The sequence below is a fragment of the Manacus vitellinus genome, unplaced genomic scaffold (assembly GCF_001715985.3).
Source record: "Manacus vitellinus isolate BGI_N305 unplaced genomic scaffold, ASM171598v3 scaffold_4_pilon, whole genome shotgun sequence".
Classification (NCBI taxonomy): domain Eukaryota; kingdom Metazoa; phylum Chordata; class Aves; order Passeriformes; family Pipridae; genus Manacus; species Manacus vitellinus.
The window spans coordinates 35,487,781-35,509,146 of record NW_021940604.1 but is presented as its reverse complement, the minus strand read 5'-3'; the positions used below and the strand labels follow the sequence as shown (position 1 = coordinate 35,509,146).

The following is a 21,366-nucleotide window of genomic DNA, read 5'->3' as shown; positions in this document are numbered from 1 at the left end:
AAGATATGAGTAAGGCATTCCTCAGATTTAGAGAAAACATTAGGAGGCTGTAGTTTTGCAGGCAAGGAGACCTTTTATTTTAATCCATTAAAAGAACCCAAAATAGTCAGCAGGTGGCCACATCTATCCATGTTTCATTAAAATCACATAAACCCTAAGTACAAAAGCACCACTGATTATTGCTCTAGAAAAACTGCATGAAAAATTCAAATACGCACAGTAAAAACATCACCATATGCACAAGACTTAATGTCTGAAAGCAAGTGTATGGAATGCTGATCCAATTTTACACATACCTTGCAATATTAAGTTGATATTTATATTACTTGGCAACAATGGGAATTTCTAAAAGCACTGTTATGAGAAGGGAAATGTTCATATACAGTTTAATATGTCAACTATCATAGTCCTAAAAAAATTAGCATTTACAAAATACTTGATAAAAATATCTTTTAAAAGTTGTCCAAGAGGTACATAAAATCAACCCAAAATTTTCATGATATTTCATTCGTTCTTGTCACCTACAGATTCAGTTTTCTGAGCCTGTGGAGAAGAAAGAAAGAAATTAAATTACTACAGTAAATTGCCATTATGCACCTAAATACCCAAACTATCCTTATCCCTTTGACATTTCTTACTTGCAACTGCTCAGGTTCAAACCTATGTCCACATGACATTTATGCAACTGGAACAGGTACAGTCACACACTTTTCTTAACTTATCGGTCCCAGCTTTTCAAAAGCAATACAAGCCTTACCTGTCAGCCTCCATGGTTCATACTGAAAAGCACCACACTACCACCTGTTTCTAGTCACTGCATACATGCTGAATGCTCTACCGCACCCTTAACTTTCACTGTTTCAATCTGCCCTTTTACTGACAGTGTGCTGGGTGGGGCACCTCTGGATGTTGAAACACTAACAGTTGAGCGAGAGATGCGAATCTGCAATAACATTATGGGCAATAAAAAGAAACATTATGAAAATGCTAGCAATGTCTGAAAGGCTGAATAATTAAAAAACACTGATTCAATCAGCAAGAGGTATGTGTGGAAAGTACCTCTTCAGCTTTATTTTCACCATTTTCAGATGGTGTAGTACCTTCCTTTGCAGCTTCTTGCTTTTCATCCTTCTTCCCTTTAGCACCTTTGCTGGCCTTTGTTCCAGGTTCCTTCTGACAGAAGATTAAAAACACAGGTACAGGCGTTGTATGAGTAGCCAGAACCCTACACCTTTATAAAAAAAAACTTTTACATGAACTAAACAGCAAATCTTGGCAAGCTGCATGTGATGGACTAAAACAGAAAACCAGCTAAAGGCAACCTGGAAAATGTAAATCCACAGAAGTTATAGTGACTCTCAACATTTCTAGAAAACGGTGGTGTCTGCATCTTTAATGTTTCTCCTTATTTTTACAGGGATATAAAACCATATCAGACTACTCTGGTATTGCTGAGCTGTATTATACAGAGGTATATACAAGATATCTGTGTGAACAAATCCAATTACAGTACATTGAAAGCTTATTCAGTCAAGCAAAAACACCACACTGTTTGTGTAACAGCACTACATTTTCGATTAACATGAAATATTAAATTAGATTTTAAAAATTAAGCTTTTTTGTTGGCTGTCCTTTTGTTACTTTGATAACATCTATGATGGTAATACCATGTCAATGAAAGAACCAACCAACACACTAACGCGGCAAACACCAATAAAATTCCATCTGCAGCAACACAAAACAGAATTTATCAAAAGGATCTATTCTAACAGCTACAGTTTTATTTGGAGATTTGCTCTTAAACAATTCATATGTTGAAGTCTACTATTTTTCATAAATCCTTGCTCTACCTATTTATGTTTGCAAACTAAAGGTTAGTAGAGACATAAGTTAAGGATTTAAAGTGCAATGGGACAAAAATTTAAATGGTATTTATTGCATTTAATATTTTACATTAGTATTTAAAGCAGTTCTGACAAACACTGGAGATCTTTTATAGGATCATTTGCTCTAAATTTTCCATGCAGAATAGCAATAGTAGTTGTGAATGGGGATATTAAGGTCTGTCTCCATTAACTACCTTTCCCCACTGATCCCCATAGAGGAGTGGGGCACTGGGGAGGGAATGCCAGTAATCCTAGTTCCAGGGCAGTCTGAATTACTTCTTCCACCCCTCAGCTTCAGTGTTACACAGCAGCTGTGGTGTATCATTTGGAAGCTTATTAGTGCTATGAGCATAGTCCTAACTCTGATCACCTACAGAAGAGCAAGCTAAGAAGTTGCCCTAGTAAATTCATAATGTGCAAGCTTTTAACACTAAAAATTATCTCAAATCTGTACCATATTTGGTTGTTTGCTAGCAGGTACAGAGTACACACTTCTGCTGATTTGTGTTTAGGACACAAAGATTAATGTGCTCCTTAAAATGTGATCCAGTTAGACTTTGGAAAAAAGAGATTATCATATTAAAGAGTTACTCAGAGTAATGTTGAGTCACCTGAAATGAATTTCAAACATCTCTCATCCAACTTAGACTGAGTCTGTAACACTGAGATCATCTCACATGTACTTGAAGCTACAGAAGCTACTACATTCCCTTCCTTATTAATTCTCTTTTTAAGAGGGGAGCAGGATGGACCAGGGAGGACTTTACTGGTAATTTAATTTGATAAATCACAAAGCATTCAAAGTCAGAGTTTTACTTTCACATACAGACTTTGTATTCTGGTAATTGCCCAACTGAGATGCCAATAAAAGGACTTGAAAAATGTAAGAGTGAGAAGTGCTAAACTCAGTTTACAACATGTGGGGTGGGTTTTTTTCTTCAATAAAGCAGTTGCTCTTATTTAACATCCCCCTTAGGCACAAATAAATCTACAGTTTCTGAAGTACATGATTTATATGCAGAAATCCTGAAAAGGTATTTCAGACACTAACAGGATTTTAATTTGACTGTAAATGGCCCAGAAAACCCAAACCATTCAATTTAAATATATTTAATTTCACCTTTAATTATAATTGTGCATTCTCAACAACAGTCAGGCTTCAAGAACAGATAAAAGTTTCTCACTACAAGAAAACTCTTGTCTAGAGTGTCTCTAGACAAGAAAACAGGATGGCACTGAGTAATCTCAAATCCTTTTGTAGAAATTACTAGGTCTCAGGTAGAACTTACTCAACCAAACCCGTACTTTTCAGGAAAGGTACAGGAAAGGTAAAAATTCTTCTTAAACTAACCATTCACTAAAAACTAACATGGTTTGCATATCAAACAGGCAAGACATTTTCTTTGGGCCAGTAATGAGGCCTGGAAGGGGTGGAACAAAAAGAAAAGAATGATCTAATCTATGGGTTTTTTCCAGCAAGGAGGGGCAGGGAGCTGCAGAGAGGGCAGGGAAGCCCATGCCTCAAAAAATGCTGTAAACTGAACTGTTTGCCATGCAAAGTAGTAGTATACTTGCTTACTATTGACTGCAATGATGGTAACTAAAGAGAAAGTTATTTACCTTTGTTGTTTTCCTTGGTTTGGGTTCAGGTTTTGGTGGGGCAGGTTTCTATAAAACATTTTTAGTTGCACAACGTGTTAGACACAATACCAAAAGTCAGTCAGCCACCTCCACACTCAGCTTGTCCCCACCCCACAGCTTCCCTTACTTCCTGCTCAGTAGTATGAATCTAGAAAAAGCTAGAAAAGCCTTTATGCACAAATGCACCTCATCTCTATTCACAGCTGTTTGTATTAGCTCACTTATCTAGAAAAGAAAAGTAATTTGGGGGTCATTCTAAGAGTAAAATGTGGAGATTAGTAGTAACTATTAAAAAAAACAAAAGCCACAAACGATCAGCTATGTCCTAACAGAGAAGAGGAACTAAAACCAAATACTAGCAATGGCATCAAATGAAGTCCATGAAAGACAGCTCTTTCTCCTTCCCAGAAAAGTAGCTGCATTTCCACAATTGACATCAGCCTGCAAAATGATACAAAGTCAATACCGCACCCAAAAGACAGTGTTGCATTGAGATGGGGAAATACATCTTTTGTCAGAACAACCTGAAACCTGAAGCCAAGGAAACATAGATAACTTCAGTGCTAGAGTTCTTAAACACCCCTCAGCAAGAATAAAAATTGAATCAAGGAAAACATAACAAACCTGTTCGGTCTGAGAAACTGTAAGTGCCTAGAAAAGAATATACCAAGAGGTGCTCTACATACTTACAGCTGACAGTCTTGCTGATCGCCTTGTGGGCTACAAGAAAAAAAAAAAGAAAACATTTTTATAGGCTCACAGCAAAAAGTATCTAAAGTGATTTAGTATCAGTCATTTCAGGAGGACAGCGTAAAATATGCCTCTACTAAAATAAGTGTCTATTGCCAAGCACCATTTGCATCTTCCTCACTTTGGACACTCAAAATTTTAAATGGACAAAGTGACGTGAAAATTAGAAATTAAAGTTGTTCAGAAATTATAACATCTAAATCTCCATACAATTAAATACTTCACACACACATCCTTTTATAAGTACTTCTGAGTCCCTTTCTGCTCTATGAAAGGTTCACAAATACCTTAACTACCTGTGCACAGAACTCTCAACCTTCCTCATACATACTCAGAATTATGTTTCTAGAATCTAGCAGATGTTACTTGTAATAGTGGGTACAAATACCATCTGATTAACAGCTGAATGAAGTTAACGTCCTTCTCTAGAGGCTATCAGAGTGCTAAAATTTCAAAATACGAAACTAAGTCCTTCCACTTCCTCAGTTCCCTACACACTCAGTCTGAGTCCAGGTGCACAAAGACAGCTGCAGGATCAGAGGGAGAAATTATCTTTTCTATTTAAACACAATTCTGAAAAGGAAAGAATCAAGCCAGATATTCTGTTTCTCTCCAGCTTAATCACTTCAAGACACTTTCCTTACTAGATTTTATTTCAGTGTCATAAATTTATTACTGCAGTTAGGTTTTAGAAGTAGTTGTCAGCTCTTTAGTTTGTTCACAGTATTTTTGTATTAATTAAAATAGATTAACCAAGTTACAAAGTAGGGTTATTAAACTGAGTTAAAGTTTGGTTTGTGTCATAAAACTGGAATCACACCTGTAGCCAAAATCAAGGGACAACTCAACTGCAACAAATATCTAACATAACACAGCTTAAAAAATTAATCTAAAATATCAACTTAATTACATATTAAGCATTTAATTTGAGCTGGAAAAATATGGCTCCACACACCCTGCAACAGGAAAAAGCTATGTTAATATCTGAAGAAAGCAGTAACTTTATTCATTGGAGGCATTTAAGTATTCTTAGTGGAAAGCAGTAGTGAATAGTTCAAATCTGCATCCAGCAAAATAGAATTCCTGTCAAGAACCACCTAAAGATATTTTCAGCTATGAAATATTTATGCATCATTAACAAAAAAAAAAAAGGTAAACCTCTCTTCTTGGCAATTTAGAATATCAACTGCCTGTTAGCAGCCTAGCCTATTTTACAACAGGTTAAACAAAGCATTTCAGCTGGTCAGGTAATGAAAGAACTCCTAGTGCAAGGTATTGTCTTTTACAAATCTGCTTTCTTAACCAATGATTTCTATCCCTCAGGTTTTAGGAACTGAAATGCTTTGTTAGCATCTATTTTTTAAAGGATAATATGTTGGTTTATATAAATTATAATTGTCTCCCATATCTCCCAACTCTTCCTGACTGTTCCATGACTAGTTTCACAGCAGGCTTTTTTGCCATAAGAAAGTCAGCATAAACCAGAAGTTCTTAAAAAAGCCTGGCAGCTAAGTACTCTCATTTGGAGTTTGTATCTATTTTGTGTTATTTGAGTATAAGGAGGGAACTAGAGCCAAGTCAGCAACGATCACATTTTAATGTTCTTTGGGAATCTTTGTCCCCCTCCAAACAGCTGTACTAACCCAGACACTAGCAACTCACCCAACAGTCTGTTTGACACTGGCCCACCAGCAAACATCTACAGAAGAGTCTGTGAAAAGGAGCAGACAGAACAACACCCTGCACTCTCCTGCTGAACCAGATCCTGGCTATCTAAAGTTGCCAACTTTCCAACCTGGATATCATATACACATCATGTGTTTAAATAGTCCCTAAGAGTTATTTTCTCCACAAATCTGTCTAATAACCTAGTACTCATTTACACTTTCAGTTTGCATAACATGCTGTGACACTGAGTTCCATAATGGGATTATGATTTGTGTGGAAAAGAAAAAGCAAAACCTTACCGCTCCACTGTCTTTCCTTTAAACTTCTTGCCTCTTACTTTCATTAGATTCTTCTTGTTTACAGGTTTCATGAGTAGTAATTCCCTAATTGCCTTTCTCTGTGTTACTAATTATTTTATCACAACTCCATTATATAAAAGATCAAGAATCCTAGAAAAACTGTGTTGTTTGTTTTTTTAGTTTTGGTTGTTTGCCTTTTTTTAAAAGCTGCTCTGCATCCTCTGTTTGTCCCCCTGTACTGGGTATCCTTTTAATTTTATCATGGCCTCTATCAGGAGAACTCCATTTAGTAGTCCCGTATCTGAGAATGCAACAAATTAATCTACATTGATGCTTATTCTGTCCTCTAGTATTTTTTCCTATTTTCTAGTTATTTTCTATTTAGAACTATTGACATTTTCTAGTAACTATTCATTATGATTTTACAATCTCTCCCCCAATTAACAGCTGATCTGGTGACCACCACTGTCTTCCCCTCCCTCCATGTATTAATTTGCACTTCTCCACACTGAATTGCTCTTGATATTTTATCACTTATTTACCAGTGACATAAAGCTGTCTCATCCTCTCTCATTTCTGACTATCCTAGTATTTTCTGCAAGCTCCAGCAAACTTTGCCATTTCTCTAGTAACTCTTCTCCTAGAAATCATTAATGAATATATTCAGCAGCACAAGCCCAAACATAAATCCTTCCAATACTTCACTTACAAATCTCCTCCATTATGAAAATTAACTACCACTTCTCCATTCTCTTCTCAAAAGTTATCTGTTACAAATTCTTGGGAAAATCTTCCTTTTAATTCATGCTACCTTAGTTTCCTTGAGAATCTCTCGGGAAGCCTTATAAAAAATTTTCTTGTCAAGTAAGTAAACTACAGAGCATGTCAACTGTTTACCTGCTATTTTCCTGTTCAAATATGCTTACAAGTAGAGCAGTTAATTGTTAATTCATTTGAATATTCACCCATTCTTTTCAAGATCCTGATTTAACTTTTTCTGCCACAAAAGATGAAAACCTAAGAAAACAAATTCTCATAACTCTCTGTTTTTTTACTACAGGCTGTGACAAATAAACTAGCAAACTTACTGTAGACATCAAAGTATCACCACATCTCTCCTTGCCTTCTCTGACAGAATTTACTGTGTCCTTAAACAAACTCAGTTAAAGAAACCACACAAATGTGTCAGCTGCTCCAGTTTAGAGTCTAGTACCTTAATTCAATACACCCTTCCATCAGTCACTTAAGCTAAGAATAGTTTTGAAGTAGACTGTCTGAGGTGGGTGCATTAGGCCTCTTCTGCCAATCCACTAAAGACAGAGCAACAATTTCAGGCGGTAACACCCTACACTATTGCCACAAGATCCACCAGAGCTTGTCTATCAAAGCCCTACACGTTTCTGAAATTTATTTGGTGTACTAATAAGTTCTATAAATCCTCAGTATGCCAAAACTAAATTATGTCAGATAGGGTAAAAATGTAGTCTATTGTCATTATTCCCACTGAAAACACCTCAACAGAAGTGCCAGAGAAACACATAATCTTCTGATGTGCAAGACTGCAGGGGTCCAGTTAAATAATTCCATGCCAAAATAAATTTAGTTATATCTCTATATATATACTTGCCTCTTGTTTAGTTACTTTTGCTGCATCCTTGCCTTCAGCACCCTCTGGAGACTGAAAGAAAATATTAAGTCAGTGTTTTCATTACAGACTTAAAAGCGTGCAGGCAACAGCAAAACAAAGATTATGGTGAAGACTGTTCTTTCAATATATTGCAACAACTTAAAGAAGCCTGACAAAGTTGCATTAGTATTTACAAGCAGCATTGTACCAAAACCAGTCTTGATTTTCCAAGCAAGAACCTGAGGACAGAACACCAGGTACATACATATTGTAACACACACTTCCCTCAGTGGGCCCTCTAGCCAATTAACTAAAGCATCCGCAGGCTCCAGTGGGAGTTCCATCTTATCAGCTGTTGGAAGCACAACAGTATGAACTGGAAATCTGAGGCTCTATGAAGGCTTTTGAAATCCCCAAGAAAATGAACACATTTCTTCCCAAATACAAACTTAACCAGTTATGAGATGTGATGAGATGAACTAAAAAAAGCATAGCATTACTGAAATGAATGATTTATTTACCTCATTTACTCCTTTTTCATCTCAGCCCCACTCAGCTGGAAGTTTTAAAAGTATCTGTCCCTCATATCTCACCTCCTCCATCAGAAGAGCAAAAATTAGTAAAACACTGATACATTGACAGGAAAACTAGGGACAACATGTTTCTTCTCAAGAACAAAGCATCAACCTGAGCATTTTAACACTAGTCTTCCAGAGGTACTAGAGAAAGGTTAATTAAATTACAGCAGGTGAGGAGCTGGTGACATCAAGCTTCTGTCTTTTGTTTACCACTCAAGATGTATTACTTCATATTTTGCAAATACCTGGGTTTCCACCTAGGAGCAAGCTATTCATGGATAAATAGCAAGCAGCAGCAGTTAGAGGAGAACTACAAGAACAACACATGTTTCAAAAAGGTATTTAACAGGCAGCAGAGAAGGCAATTTGGTTGTTGTTTTGTTTTTCAATCACTAAGGAAGCTGGCTAGTTATCTTTTCTTGTGTCTCTCCATTTCAGTCTTAACCTAAACTTCCTCACAGATTTTGACACGGAATTTCTTTGAGTTATACAGTTATGGTTTAGAGCAGAGAAAAAGACCGGCTACTTTGCAGCAGTTGACCACTGCCTTCTCCTGGCATTGGGCTCTTATCATACTTACAGATAGACATCCCCCCACCAGGGAATAAAATGTGCCTTTGTTACTATGCGCTCTCCCGACTGAAAGGAATCTTGCCACAAGAGCAGCTGCTTTAAAAAAAGCAGGGGACTGATCATCTAAGTAGCTTGAAAACAGCAGGAAGTTAAGCAGCACAGCACAGCACAGAGCAACTCAGAATAGCAACAGAGTCAGGCATCCAAAATGGAGACTGACTGCTCCCGGTGCTACTGCAGCCTCACCAGTCACCTGCAGGATTCTTTCAGGCTTGCATTTCTAAGAGCCTTTCAATCTGGTTACTAAAGAGTTGCTACAGCTTGATGGTCTGATGCTGGGAGCCTCAAAAGTCATAAAGAAAACAAAAACAAGTAGTTTCACGTTCACTGTCAGTAGAGCCTTGTTTCCTAGAACTTCAGCTCGCGATACAAGACATGCTCTAGGTACAACTTTTCTGGGTACAACTTTTCTGTAGTCCATGAATTCATAATATCTGTTTCTCCCATATGAATATTCTAGAGTCTAACGAACTTGTGCTGCACCCCTTCCCTGAGAGGGAACTTAAATAGCATCCTTCATGTCCTGGGCACCTAGTTATATAGAAGTTCTCTGAGATTTTATAACCTTTTCCTCACAGTAGTCAAGAGACTTAAGATCTACAGCGGTAGGGACAGAAGGACAGCATGACTCATTTTCTTCAGAAGCCAAGCTAAAAAACTCATCATAAACTGAATTAAACTGACTGACACTCCACAATCAGGCTGTTTTACCCTGCTTCATTTCTAGGAATCACAGAGCTTTGAGACAGGGCTAAACTATCCCAGGATGGCACTGCCACACAGCAATAGCCTTGCAGTAATTGCCCAGGAGCAAACCCTCAGTCTGCAATACTCCGTAGTTAACACACAGTAATTTACCCCATTCTATTTAGCACTAATGAAGGAGAAGTCTCCTACATTTCTGATAGACATGGCAGTCTGATTTTAGATGCCAGTACGATTGCTTGACAACATAGCAAAAAAAGCTGCTCATGGGGGTAACTGTAGGGGAAAAAAATTGTATTAAAAATACTCTGTGCAACCACAACATCTGTGTACTAACTAATTTTGATATATTACACAACATACTTAAGTTAACTAATTAATTAGCTCAGCATTCCCTCTCAAGTTAGAAAATCCAACAGCAATTCTGAAGGGCACAACTTTCTCCATGGAGGGATATGCACAGTAATAATTTCAGCGGTGCGAATAAGCAGCAAGGGGTCCTGACTTGCTCTAATTTCCATTTCAGACCTGCTCCTCCTCTCTGCAATCACTACGAGTCCAGGCATTTGAAGGCTGCACTCATCCTCCAGGGCCTTGGCTCCCCAGTATGCTGGCAGAGATGCACGGGAGGCCTTGTCACGAGTAAGGTAATTGATCCAGCTGAAAAATAGCCTGCTGCTTAAACAAATGTATAAATATTATAATATATATACAAATTATAAATATATAGTCTTCCCTGCTCCGGCAGAATCGTTTTACTGCACAGCTGCACAAACAATTGAGCCAGTACAACAGACAAGAATGAAGTGGCATGGGGCAGCTGCAGGCAGCCTGGGATTCCATCTATTCTATCTATTTCAGCTAATAGACACACACAAAAAAAATATGTATGTCAGATATGGCTACAGTATACTTGTTAAAAGACGAATAGAAACTTATTTTCCCTTCTATGAGTTCTGCTTAGACATTCCAATGAGTCCCAGCTGATATGGTTCTTCATACTAATTTTTGCAGTACTTTTTCCTTTCCCTAGGGAAAAGAGAGATTTATACATGAATGGATTTGCACCAAGCATAGTTCTCAAAGAACTTGGCATGCCAAAAACTCAGATTGTCTGCACTACTATCTGAAGTCACAGTACTTTTATGTAGATACCACTAAAACCTTAAAAGTCCTTGCTCCTAACGCTTCCACAGGAACCCTTTCCCCTGTCTTATGTCCAAGTGACAAAGTACTGAAGGACATCTGGTTTCAAAGCAACCAAACGTACTGAGTAACCCATCCCCTTGGCACATTTTCCCACATGACACAATTCCAGGGCTCACCATGTTTCACAAGACACCCCAGTCGCATTAAAATGCACCCTGGATACTGTGCCTTACATCATAAACTAGTCAGGAGCAGGAGTGTCCACACTGCAAGTTTTGTGGAGCAAAATCAAAGACCAATACAAGCACTGAATCATTTGACAAGGGCAGGACTCCAGCCCCAGTAATTCTTCAGCTGTACTCCATCACATGCTTGTATTACTCTCATAAAGCAGTCCCTATAGGCCTGCTGCGCCTGCTACTGTATGGATGCCTACAAGACATAAGACATAAAATAAAAAAGCAAATAAGGACACAGATAAGAGTGATATTTTTTTCCACAGAGGAACGCACAGGAAAGAAGATGACTGGCTACTCTAAATATGCTTTTGACATTTAAACCACTAACAAGTTTTTGGCTGAGGTGACCACACAGTGTGTCATATCTCAATTAGCACTACACATTGGCAAAAAGATTGTAAATTAAGCTGAAACTAAGCTTTGTAAGATCTGTTAGAGCTGCATAACTTTCAAACCACAAGACTAATCTGGAAAGTTGTCTACCAGTGTTCGGCTTTTTTTAATTATTAACTGATTTTACCCCATCTCTTTTTAAGAATAACCTAGAAAATTATTTTGAGTGGATTGGGAAAAAAAAGGAAGATTAATATATTATAGAGAACGTTAAAAAACACCCAAAGGAATATTAACATTGAGCTTACTTGTATATACAACTCTTGCATTTCACCAGCTGAGAAGTATACATAAGAAACAGTGTTTCCACACACCAAGGCAATACCGCAGTATCTGCAATGCCAACATCATTACAGAACTGTTAAGTTGAAAACAGATAACTGTTTTAAGGAAACATTTAATAGAACATAGAGGTAAATTTCCTTTTTTTTATTGTTCTTAAGGCTGGGTTACCTCGTAGAGATGCACCACAAAAAACCCACAAAGCTTCAATTTTTTCTAATCAAAACCCTGAAATACAACCACGATGCAATGAGAGTACAGTAACCCAAAGAAGTGAAGTCCTTGATGTTTGTTTGAGAGATCCAAAGAAACATGTTTGAACTTGCAATGTCCAGCTTCTGGACAAATATTTTGTTTGTACTATAATGAATGGACTGCACTATTACAAAGGAGCACATTAAAAAGCATGAAGAATGAGAACACAAGCACATGAGAAGTAACGGTCAGCAGAAGGTCGGTATAAAATTAAATAGATTGTTTATTCTCCAAAGGATCTTATTACTAACCGAAACTCAACACCTTGGCTCTGATGGGACAGAAATTAGTCCTTTCATACACACAAGAAAAAAAAACAAACTAGATGCAAATTTTATTCTAACTACCACGTTAAGAAGTTAGAAAGGCAAAAAGCCCTAACTGTCCTAGCACATGAGCATTGTGAACAGCATTTCCTCCCTTTACAAGCTGGTTCAGCCACATCTTAATACACTGCCTGCAAGGGGATTTGCCTGTAGATTTCCTGGTGCACTGTTGCAGCTGCAATTTCCATGATGTAATGCTTTGGTCATTCCTCCAACTATTTATTTCACCGACCAAAATAAGGTAAAAGCTTGCAAGAAAAACCACATTGCAAGAAAAGATGTATCAAGTCCCAAGTCTTTTTCAGAGTTTACTGCACTATTTTCCAAAAATTTTTCCACTCCTCATTTCCCTTTGAGTAGAACTCTGCATTAGAGCAAATTTAAATCAATAAAAGGTGTCCCCATACATGCTACATCTTCTAATTATTTGTCTTCAGAGCAGCTCTGAATTTTGTGCTAGTTCATAAATGTAATTAAAATGCTATTTACTTCTTGGTTTAGATCAATGACAACTACATGTCAACTAATTTAACACCAACCAACTCCTGCAACACTGTTCTAACCATTGTTTCCTAATTTAGCTCCCTCAGCATCTTATCATTAACCTCTGCTTATAACTAGTTCTCTGATCTGTTTTTGGTGGATAGAACAGTGTTCTCTGTCGAGCCAATGTGAATTAACTTTTCAAGTAAAATTAATTTCCTCTAATAAATATTTTAAGAAAAAGGTATTCTTCCTACTACACCCTTTCATTTCTTTTTTCTACCAATGTGATCCTGGATGGGGAAAAAATATGCATGCTGCTATTCAAAAAAACCCAACAAAGTAATTCTCTCAGAACCAGGAGGGAATAAATCTGTTTAGTGGTTGGATTTCTTTAATACGTATCTGAAATTATCTGTCTTCCTCTCTTCCAAGAAATACGAGGTTGATTTTTTTGTACATACATGTAAATATGTACTTCACAAAAAAAAAAATAAAATCAAACAATCCTAACATTGCTTAAGTATTTGTTCTTTAACTATATAATATTTTAATATTTTTGTTAAGAATTATTACAATGAAATATTATACAATGTAGTTTTGAGAATTTAAATCCCTTCATTTACATCTATTAAAAGCAGAAGACTTAAATTTCTAATTCTTTGGGGGAGAATGTCAAGATCATAAAGCTCTGGAAAGACGAATGCTACTTAAAAGTTTAAATATAAAGACAAGCATTAATATCCCTGGAATTAATATGCTAATTGCATGTTAATAGAGAAAAATCAGGGAAAACACTTCCTGACCAAAGTCTTCACTTTTGTTTAGAGATGCAAGCCAAACAGAGCGACTCATTGGCATGCATTGCATTTTCAAAAAATATATAGAAAATAAGACTACAAACAGCCTGTAAAAACAGAATAAGTAGGTTCAGAAAATGCATTTTATTAAATTCCTTCATTTTGACAGGTGACTTCTGTGAGCTTTATGCTCTTCCAGACAAAACAGAAAAGACAGTAACCAAGTTAGGACCGGGGTATTTCTAGATAACCAAAACCAGAAAGAATAAATGCTTTTCCAGAAGAGGAAATTCCTTCATTGTAGATTGAAGTTTTGCTATTCCCACTGAAAAGAGGTCAAAGATTGACCAATATAATTGAAAATGCATTTATATTTGATGGGACATTTCAAAAAAATCTCACAACTGTTTTGGCTTTTATTTTTCCTTCCCAGTTTCTCTTCCCTGTAGTCAGTTTTTTGAATACATCATCTTCCACCTATAGTAGAGTGAAAAAATAAGAGCAGTTTCTAGAGGCTCAGATTTTAAAAAAAACCAGCATTGTAATTTAAAATTAGTCAGACAGTTCCCTTTCCAGACAGCGAAGTAATCAGCTGCATTTTGAAAAATACAGATCAACCATGGGAGCAGTGAGCACAGTGCATTTGAAATTGTTCAGTTTCCCTTGAACACCAGACATGAAAATTCAGCTAGGTAGTAAGTAAATTCTTGTCTCTATATTTGCTTAACCATTTTACTGCCACCCTAAAAAGGCAGATTCAAAAAATATGATGGATGAAATTCAGCCCCTAATATTATTTCTCTGATCTTTCAAAGCTGATGACAGTTCTGCAAGTGAGATGAAGCTGCTCAACTCATCCAAGTCTATGCACAGAGGCAGGTTTTAAAACCTTAAAGATTAGGTTCCAAACTCTGTATGTAAATAGAACTGATCAGATCTGCAAAGTAAAACTAGCATAAAGTTCTTCTGAAAAAAAATATTTTATCTAAAGATTTTATCTAGAGATTACATTTAGATAACTACTTTCAGTAACAACTGATTCCCAAAAATAGCCACCTCTAACAAACAAAAATACGCTGAAGGACTGAAGAAGGTAAATAATTCCTCTTCTCACAGAGAACATTACTGTGATAAAACCACAATACTCTAGAAAAAAGACTTTTGTTGTTGTTTCAACTAACTGGTGCTAGAAAACATCAAACCTTTGAGATGATGATAGCAGGTACCAAAGCCACAGCTGGGACAAAGCCTTAAATACACCCATCTCTGACATCCCAATAATAATTATTACAGCTGTGGTTAACAGGAGTATTGCTCTACTGTATCAGCCAGAATGAAGAGCTTCACAGACAACCTAAATGCAGCTTCCAGAGAAGAATAAAGCAGTATGTCTCCAAGAGGGTACAGGTGGGATAAGGAAGAAACGATGCAGCAGAAACAAAGGATGTTTTCCTACTACAAACCGAGCACGAACACCTCTCCTCAATTCTGCTTGAGAGGAACAAAACCCTGCAGAGGTAAAAATGTCCTTAGACTTTGATTTCCAAGTATGGAAGCACTCTCTGCTACTATTAACTCGGACAGGATTAAGTCAATGGAGAAAGCTAGGTGGGATGAGCAACATACCCAACCGTCCCAATAAAGCTGGTGTTGATGGGAACATTCAGAATTCTCTTAAGCAGACAGATTCCAAAGTTCTTAGGGAACACAGCACTTTGTATTTGCAGCTTTCACTGTTACCAAGTACACCCACTCTTTACTATGGGAAGACAGAAACTGTATCTCCAAGTTACAGCAGCAATTAATTGAAAACTGGTAGCTTCCAAAGACATCAAGGAGGGGAAAAAAAAAACAAAAATAAAAACCAAGCCAGATGCCTCCTCCTGCCCCCAGTGCTGCAAGGACACAATTTGAACACTAAGTTGTTCTGATTATTCTAATGAATTAAGGAATACTCCTCTAGAAACTCTAAGTTAGGGACAATCAAATCAAAGATGAATGTCTGGTTACTGCTAGGAAGAGTTCTGCTCTTCCCCACCTAATCATTCCTGTCAATAAGCCAGCTTAACTCTTTGTGCCATGAGAAACTAGATCAGCAGAGAGGTCTGGCCAAAAACTACCTCAAACAAATACGATATCCTACAGGTTAAATCAGAATAAGGACAGGAATGAGCATCTAGAATTGCTTCTTCTGGCCTGTATATGCCAGCTTGAAATTATCTGTTGAACTACAATCCAAACTGTGAAGTTCCACACTGCCAATTTTGCTGACAATAAAATTGGTATAAGAGCATCTTACTTCTGTGTGCAGTCAGTAGCTCATTCCCAGCCCTGCTGCCTTCTAATAGGTTACCACACATTTGTTGTGCCACTGTGCAGCATCTCTAACTTGGAGCAGTAAAATGATCCAGGATTTAAAAAAAACCTCCAACTCACATTCAAACCTGTTCAGTAGACAAGCTTTAAGAGAGTGAGGGCCTGAAACATAAGTACAGCACATTAAATCATCTTTTTGGCTACTGGACCATGGGATAAATCACTGTGCTAGCTTAGTGCAGTTCAAGAACTGAAAGTAAATGGTGGCCATTATGATCCTACAAAGTGCTAACTTTCCAGAGAAATCTCTGGACCTGGTTTAGTTACACTCTACACAAAAGATAATGTTACAATCCTGTCAAGCAAAATTCAACTTCATACAATTTCTCTAAAGGAATGATATACCCTGGAACATATCATGCCTATACACTGCTGCTGCTTAGTATTGAACAGTAGAGAAAGTGAAGCTTTTCAAGTAACACAGAAGAAAAGCAGCCTTAAACCATGTAGCATGTACCTGCTACATTCCATTTACACACAGGGCTTTTTACTTTTTAAACTTAACAATACCAGTACTCTAGCATACAAAATAGTATTGCCCACATTGGAGCACTGAACTACCATATATAAAACGATTACAAGTGCACAGTTAGTGCTGAACTCAGAGGTGAAGACTTACAAAGTAGACTGTACTTTGTACTGCTGTAGACTGTACTACTAACAACACCTCATCAGATATAATGCTTCAAGTGCCCAAGAAGCATGAAGAATGATTTTTAACCAATAAATTAGTGAAAATCTAAGAATTTTTAGGTTTCCCATTCATTAAGTCCAACATATTTCTGTGTAGTCTAAGAAAAAAATTTATATACATTGCCATCAATTCCTAATGAATCAGATTTTTACAGACTTGCATAAAGTTATCAGAAATGTTTTAGATCATTAAATCCTTGGTCAATGAACTTTTAATCTCCATAACTAAATAACAGTAACAACATTAATAATAGCGGCTAAAATTACACAATTATTTCTTTCTAAGCTGAAGTGCCTCTAAGATAAAACATGGACATGTACTTGCTGCATGTATTTAATAGCCCTGTAAACATCATTTATTGCTATGTGGCACAGCAGCATTGCTCAAGCATGTTTTTTCTACAGTGCCACTCAACATTGCTACACTGTATTGTATCTAAGCATACCATGCACAGATAAATGTCTGTAGTTTTTTCTGCCTAATTTTTCTATGAAAGATGTAGATCCTTTGAGTCAGCCTGGTCAACTGACTTAGTTGGCTTTCTTCGAGTTTTCAGTTGCTTTTAAACACACCAAGGTTTAAAATTCTCAATAGTTAAAAATCCAGTACAAATGGTACAATTTCTAAAATTCTAATAGACAAAACATTGTTATCCCTTCTATTAGAAGGCTTCTGCAATCTTTTAAGATGCTCTAGCACATCTATTCTTTTTGCCTTGCTCAAATGTTAAATGTATCTCTGCATAGCAATTGTTTTACCTGTCCCTGCAAAGGATGCTGAAGGTAGAAGTCCACCTGAGGACTCTGCTGACCTGTTAGGTAGAAATTTGTCAAAATCAGGGCTATCAGTGACAGATGCAATGAAGGTCATCTTCTGTTGTTGCCTAGCCTGTTTTCCAGTAGTTACTGAGTGGCCTAGGAGTGGTCAAGAGAGTGGAAAGAGAAACTACCTTTTCAGAGCTCTGACTTTTGCTTTCAGTTCTCATGGACAGGGAGAAAGGAGGAAACAGCATGAAACACAGGGGGAGTTCAAGCGAAAGTCTGGAGAAAGAAGTGGGACAAAATAGGAGTGGGGAGAAGGCACTAGCCATCTGGATCAGGTACTGGCTCCCTTTTCCTTTCTATTCCATAATCACCTACAGAGTGTGAAATGAAATACAGAACCTCACTGCTAACAGTGTGCCTTATTGTATTCTCTGCTACAGAGCAAGAGCTTCCAACCCCATTGACAAAACAACTTATTGGGAAAGTGTGGGCCCCCATAGCATCACTGGAGCTTCTTTTCTGCCAGATAGCTTCAAAATGAACAGAACATTAGAAAAAACCCACTATGTTATATATAGTATGTTTAATTGACATGGACTGAATCACAGCAGGAGTATCAAAACATGGAAAGGGACATGGAATGGAGCTGAACGGCACTTGAGTATGCTTTGTACTGCTGCATCATGAACAAAAACTCACCTGCTACTCTTTGCAGAGGATCTAGACTTCATTCCACAGACCAAAGAACAACAGCAGGATCATTCAGAGCTGCAGCAAAAAGAGCTGTCACCTGCAGGACCTCAGCTTCATTAGTTAATTGTTTGATCACATACAAGTTGCTCCAATAAAAATTTTAGAGAACAGGTTACTATTGCAAGTTCCCCAGTTTCTATGTACACACCACAAAGGAAGAAGACAAATTTGGTGAAGTAACAACAAATGCACCACTGAAAAGTGCAGGTGGTGCTTATTAGGGGGAATAAAACATCAGGACAGTCATCTTAACTTGAGAATCCAGGATAGAGACCATTCCGACAACTCAGCAATTTAGTTCTGTGCCCCATCTCTCCTACTAGTGGATAAGGAACAACATTTCTCTTTGAATATTCATGATACTTCAGAAACACAAACTCAAACATGCAGAAGAATTTTGCAAAGAGAACTCAGTTTAGGTCCAGACAAAAAAAGCATAAGTGGAATTTAACAGCTCTCAGTACATATAAGAACATTCACTTAAGCCCAAAGACTAGAAAATATATTGACTAGAGACCTGGCTGGCAAAACAACTAGTAAGAGTCTCACAAAAAACCCCATCATGTGATCAGGTAACTAGAAATGCACTATGATAGGATAGTCATTGAATATGGTACCTTCCAACTTCTGCTAAAGAAGCAGCATTACAAGCAAAATATTCAGCAGTTTTTTTCCTGCAGTAAATAGAAGCAACTAGTACCCTGACTTTAAAGAAGGTGAATTTGCATAATGGAACAGGAACCTGCCACAGATGTTCTCTACTGTATCTTCATAGCATCAACAATACTGCAAACTACATTCCTAACTACATGGAGCTACCTAATAACCTACTGAAATGGCTAATTAGAACACAATACTTTTTTTACTTGCTCTGAAACAATGGCAATATTCAAAGATGTCACACTAAAAACAAAAAAAAAAAAGATGGCTTAAGAAGTTGCATTTAGTCCACACGTCTGATTCCTCTCCAAGCATTTTCAAAACAAGTGCAAGTGGTTTTGCATAGATTCAGAGATTCAGAATAAAGAACAAGTTGGGTCATTTTGGAGTGCAATTCCAACTAACAGACAGGCTCCCCATCCCATACCAGACAAGCCACCACTTGACCTACTAACATCCCTCAGAGCTGGTGCACATTCTACGTCAAGAGGCCAAATGATGTTCAACTTGATGGATGCTTATGCACATGGGTGTATGTGACCATACTATGATTCTCCTTGTCATCAGGTACAGAATGGTTCTTCATCCTTTTATGGATAACACTGGGATATTTTTACTGAGGCTGTTTCAAGGTCAAGGAGTTTTTCACTATGATCCAAGAGCTAATTCCAGAAAGACAAGTGACAAAACAAAACACCCCAACCCATTTCAAGGCGTTCGTTCCTATCAATACCACAACAAGCATTCTGGTTTATCCCACACTGGCATGCCACTCTTCTTGTGAAAGGCCATGTGCACACCACAACATTTTATTACGACAGATGAAGGGTGCAGAAATCTGACAGGAGCAGCCCAGAGTTCAACACCTTTTTGCTTCAGCACAGTATTTAACACCACCTCAACACACAGTCAGTTTTTCCTTTCCTCTGTGACCCTCAAGCAATGAGCAACGATATCCAAATAGCCTAGGCCACAGCCCTCTAGAGAAACAGAGACAGTCCACGTTATTTTCTTCATAATATTCACAATGAACATAAGGCCAGAGAATCGGCCACTGACTTGAGTCTACATAGAGATGAAAAACATCAGAGATGAAAAGCAAAGCAAACAAAAAAGAACCAGCCAGTTTAGATAACTAAGGATACACAAAAATAGATACAGGTGAATTTAAACCCTTTTTGCAATATTATTTATTTACCCCCTGTGAAAATTTCTCATTTTGACTTTTGATGTTTATTTCCTCATAAAATTTTCAGTGCTACAAGCCTTGTTGTAAGTTAGAAGAATTGACTATTAAATGCATGTGATGGGTTTGTCCTCTGTGTTGAAGCTGACAGACGTAATTATTCAGCTACTGTTGTATCATGAACTTCTCACTCTGTGGATGTTATTCTGGAATAAAATTGACTATTGTAAAATACTTATAGCAATTCTACTTTTCTAAAAAAGTAAAGCCACTAATCACACACTTTGCCTGGAATCCACTTCATACATAATCTTAAAATGTAAATGTTTACCCATACAATACTAAGCAAAATAAAATTTACTGCACCATTAAAATTTGTTTCCATTGCTCTGATCCCACGCGCAATGATTTTACTACTTTTATTGTGGTCTTCTAGAAAGGAAACATGTTCTCCTGCACTTTCTACTCAAAGATGGTTTCTCTTATAAAACATTTCACAACAAACCACAAAAACCTACAGGAGTGTCTTTAACTCCACTTACGAAGGACAGCCTGAAACATCTCTAGTGCAAGAACGCAGAAGGGCAAAGGAAACAGGGCAGGAAGTTAAGAAGGTTTCAAAAGTTGTGGAGAGTCCTACTGACACAGGCTAATTTTCAACTTTTTCTTGATGACAAGCAATGGCAATAAAAGCATGGAAACACGCAGTGGTGAAGTAACAGTAGAGCAGGAGGAAAAACCGCCCAACACTCACTGACTTCAAGCACCGTTATTCCAATAAGGGCGGTCAACCCCATGGTTGTATCCATTTTCAGAACCAGAATCAGGTCCTTAACTATGAATGAAATAATCCAGTTGCATACTTGACAAGTTGACATTTTGATACCTCCCATAAGCAATAAGCACAGGACAAAAAGTAAACACTGAGTTACCTGGAAGGCATCATCTACCTGTAACTTTATTAAAACAGATTTGAGCCCCAGCCCAGATATGGTGTATTAGGAGGTCATAGGTGACATTTGGGACAAACACAAATTGCTTTGCTTTGGTTGACCTAGTTAAAATTAAAGGACTGCAGCTATCATTTTTTGTCATAGCATGCATTAGTGTCAAGTCTCTCGTTACACTCTTAGCGCCTGCAGAAGGCGGGCAGTAAGTCCTCGGCGAGGATCTCCGGCAGCACGGCCTCCCTCGGCCGCCCACCCCCGGAGCCAAAACA

At 37.5% G+C, this 21,366-nt stretch overlaps 1 protein-coding gene across 1 annotated transcript; it reads right to left on the bottom strand.

Moving 5' to 3' along the window:
* Positions 1 to 549: 549 nt before the first annotated feature.
* On the bottom strand, positions 550 to 20,944 carry HMGN3 (high mobility group nucleosomal binding domain 3). The gene is made up of 7 exons (XM_018077790.2): positions 20,902 to 20,944; positions 17,543 to 17,595; positions 7,872 to 7,922; positions 4,218 to 4,247; positions 3,507 to 3,554; positions 1,060 to 1,173; positions 550 to 943 (listed from the first exon to the last, which is right to left on the bottom strand). Exons 1-7 carry the CDS (start codon positions 20,942 to 20,944, stop codon positions 812 to 814), a joined length of 471 nt encoding a protein of 156 aa, XP_017933279.2. The 3' UTR covers positions 550 to 811.
* Between the last annotated feature and the right edge of the window lie 422 nt (positions 20,945 to 21,366).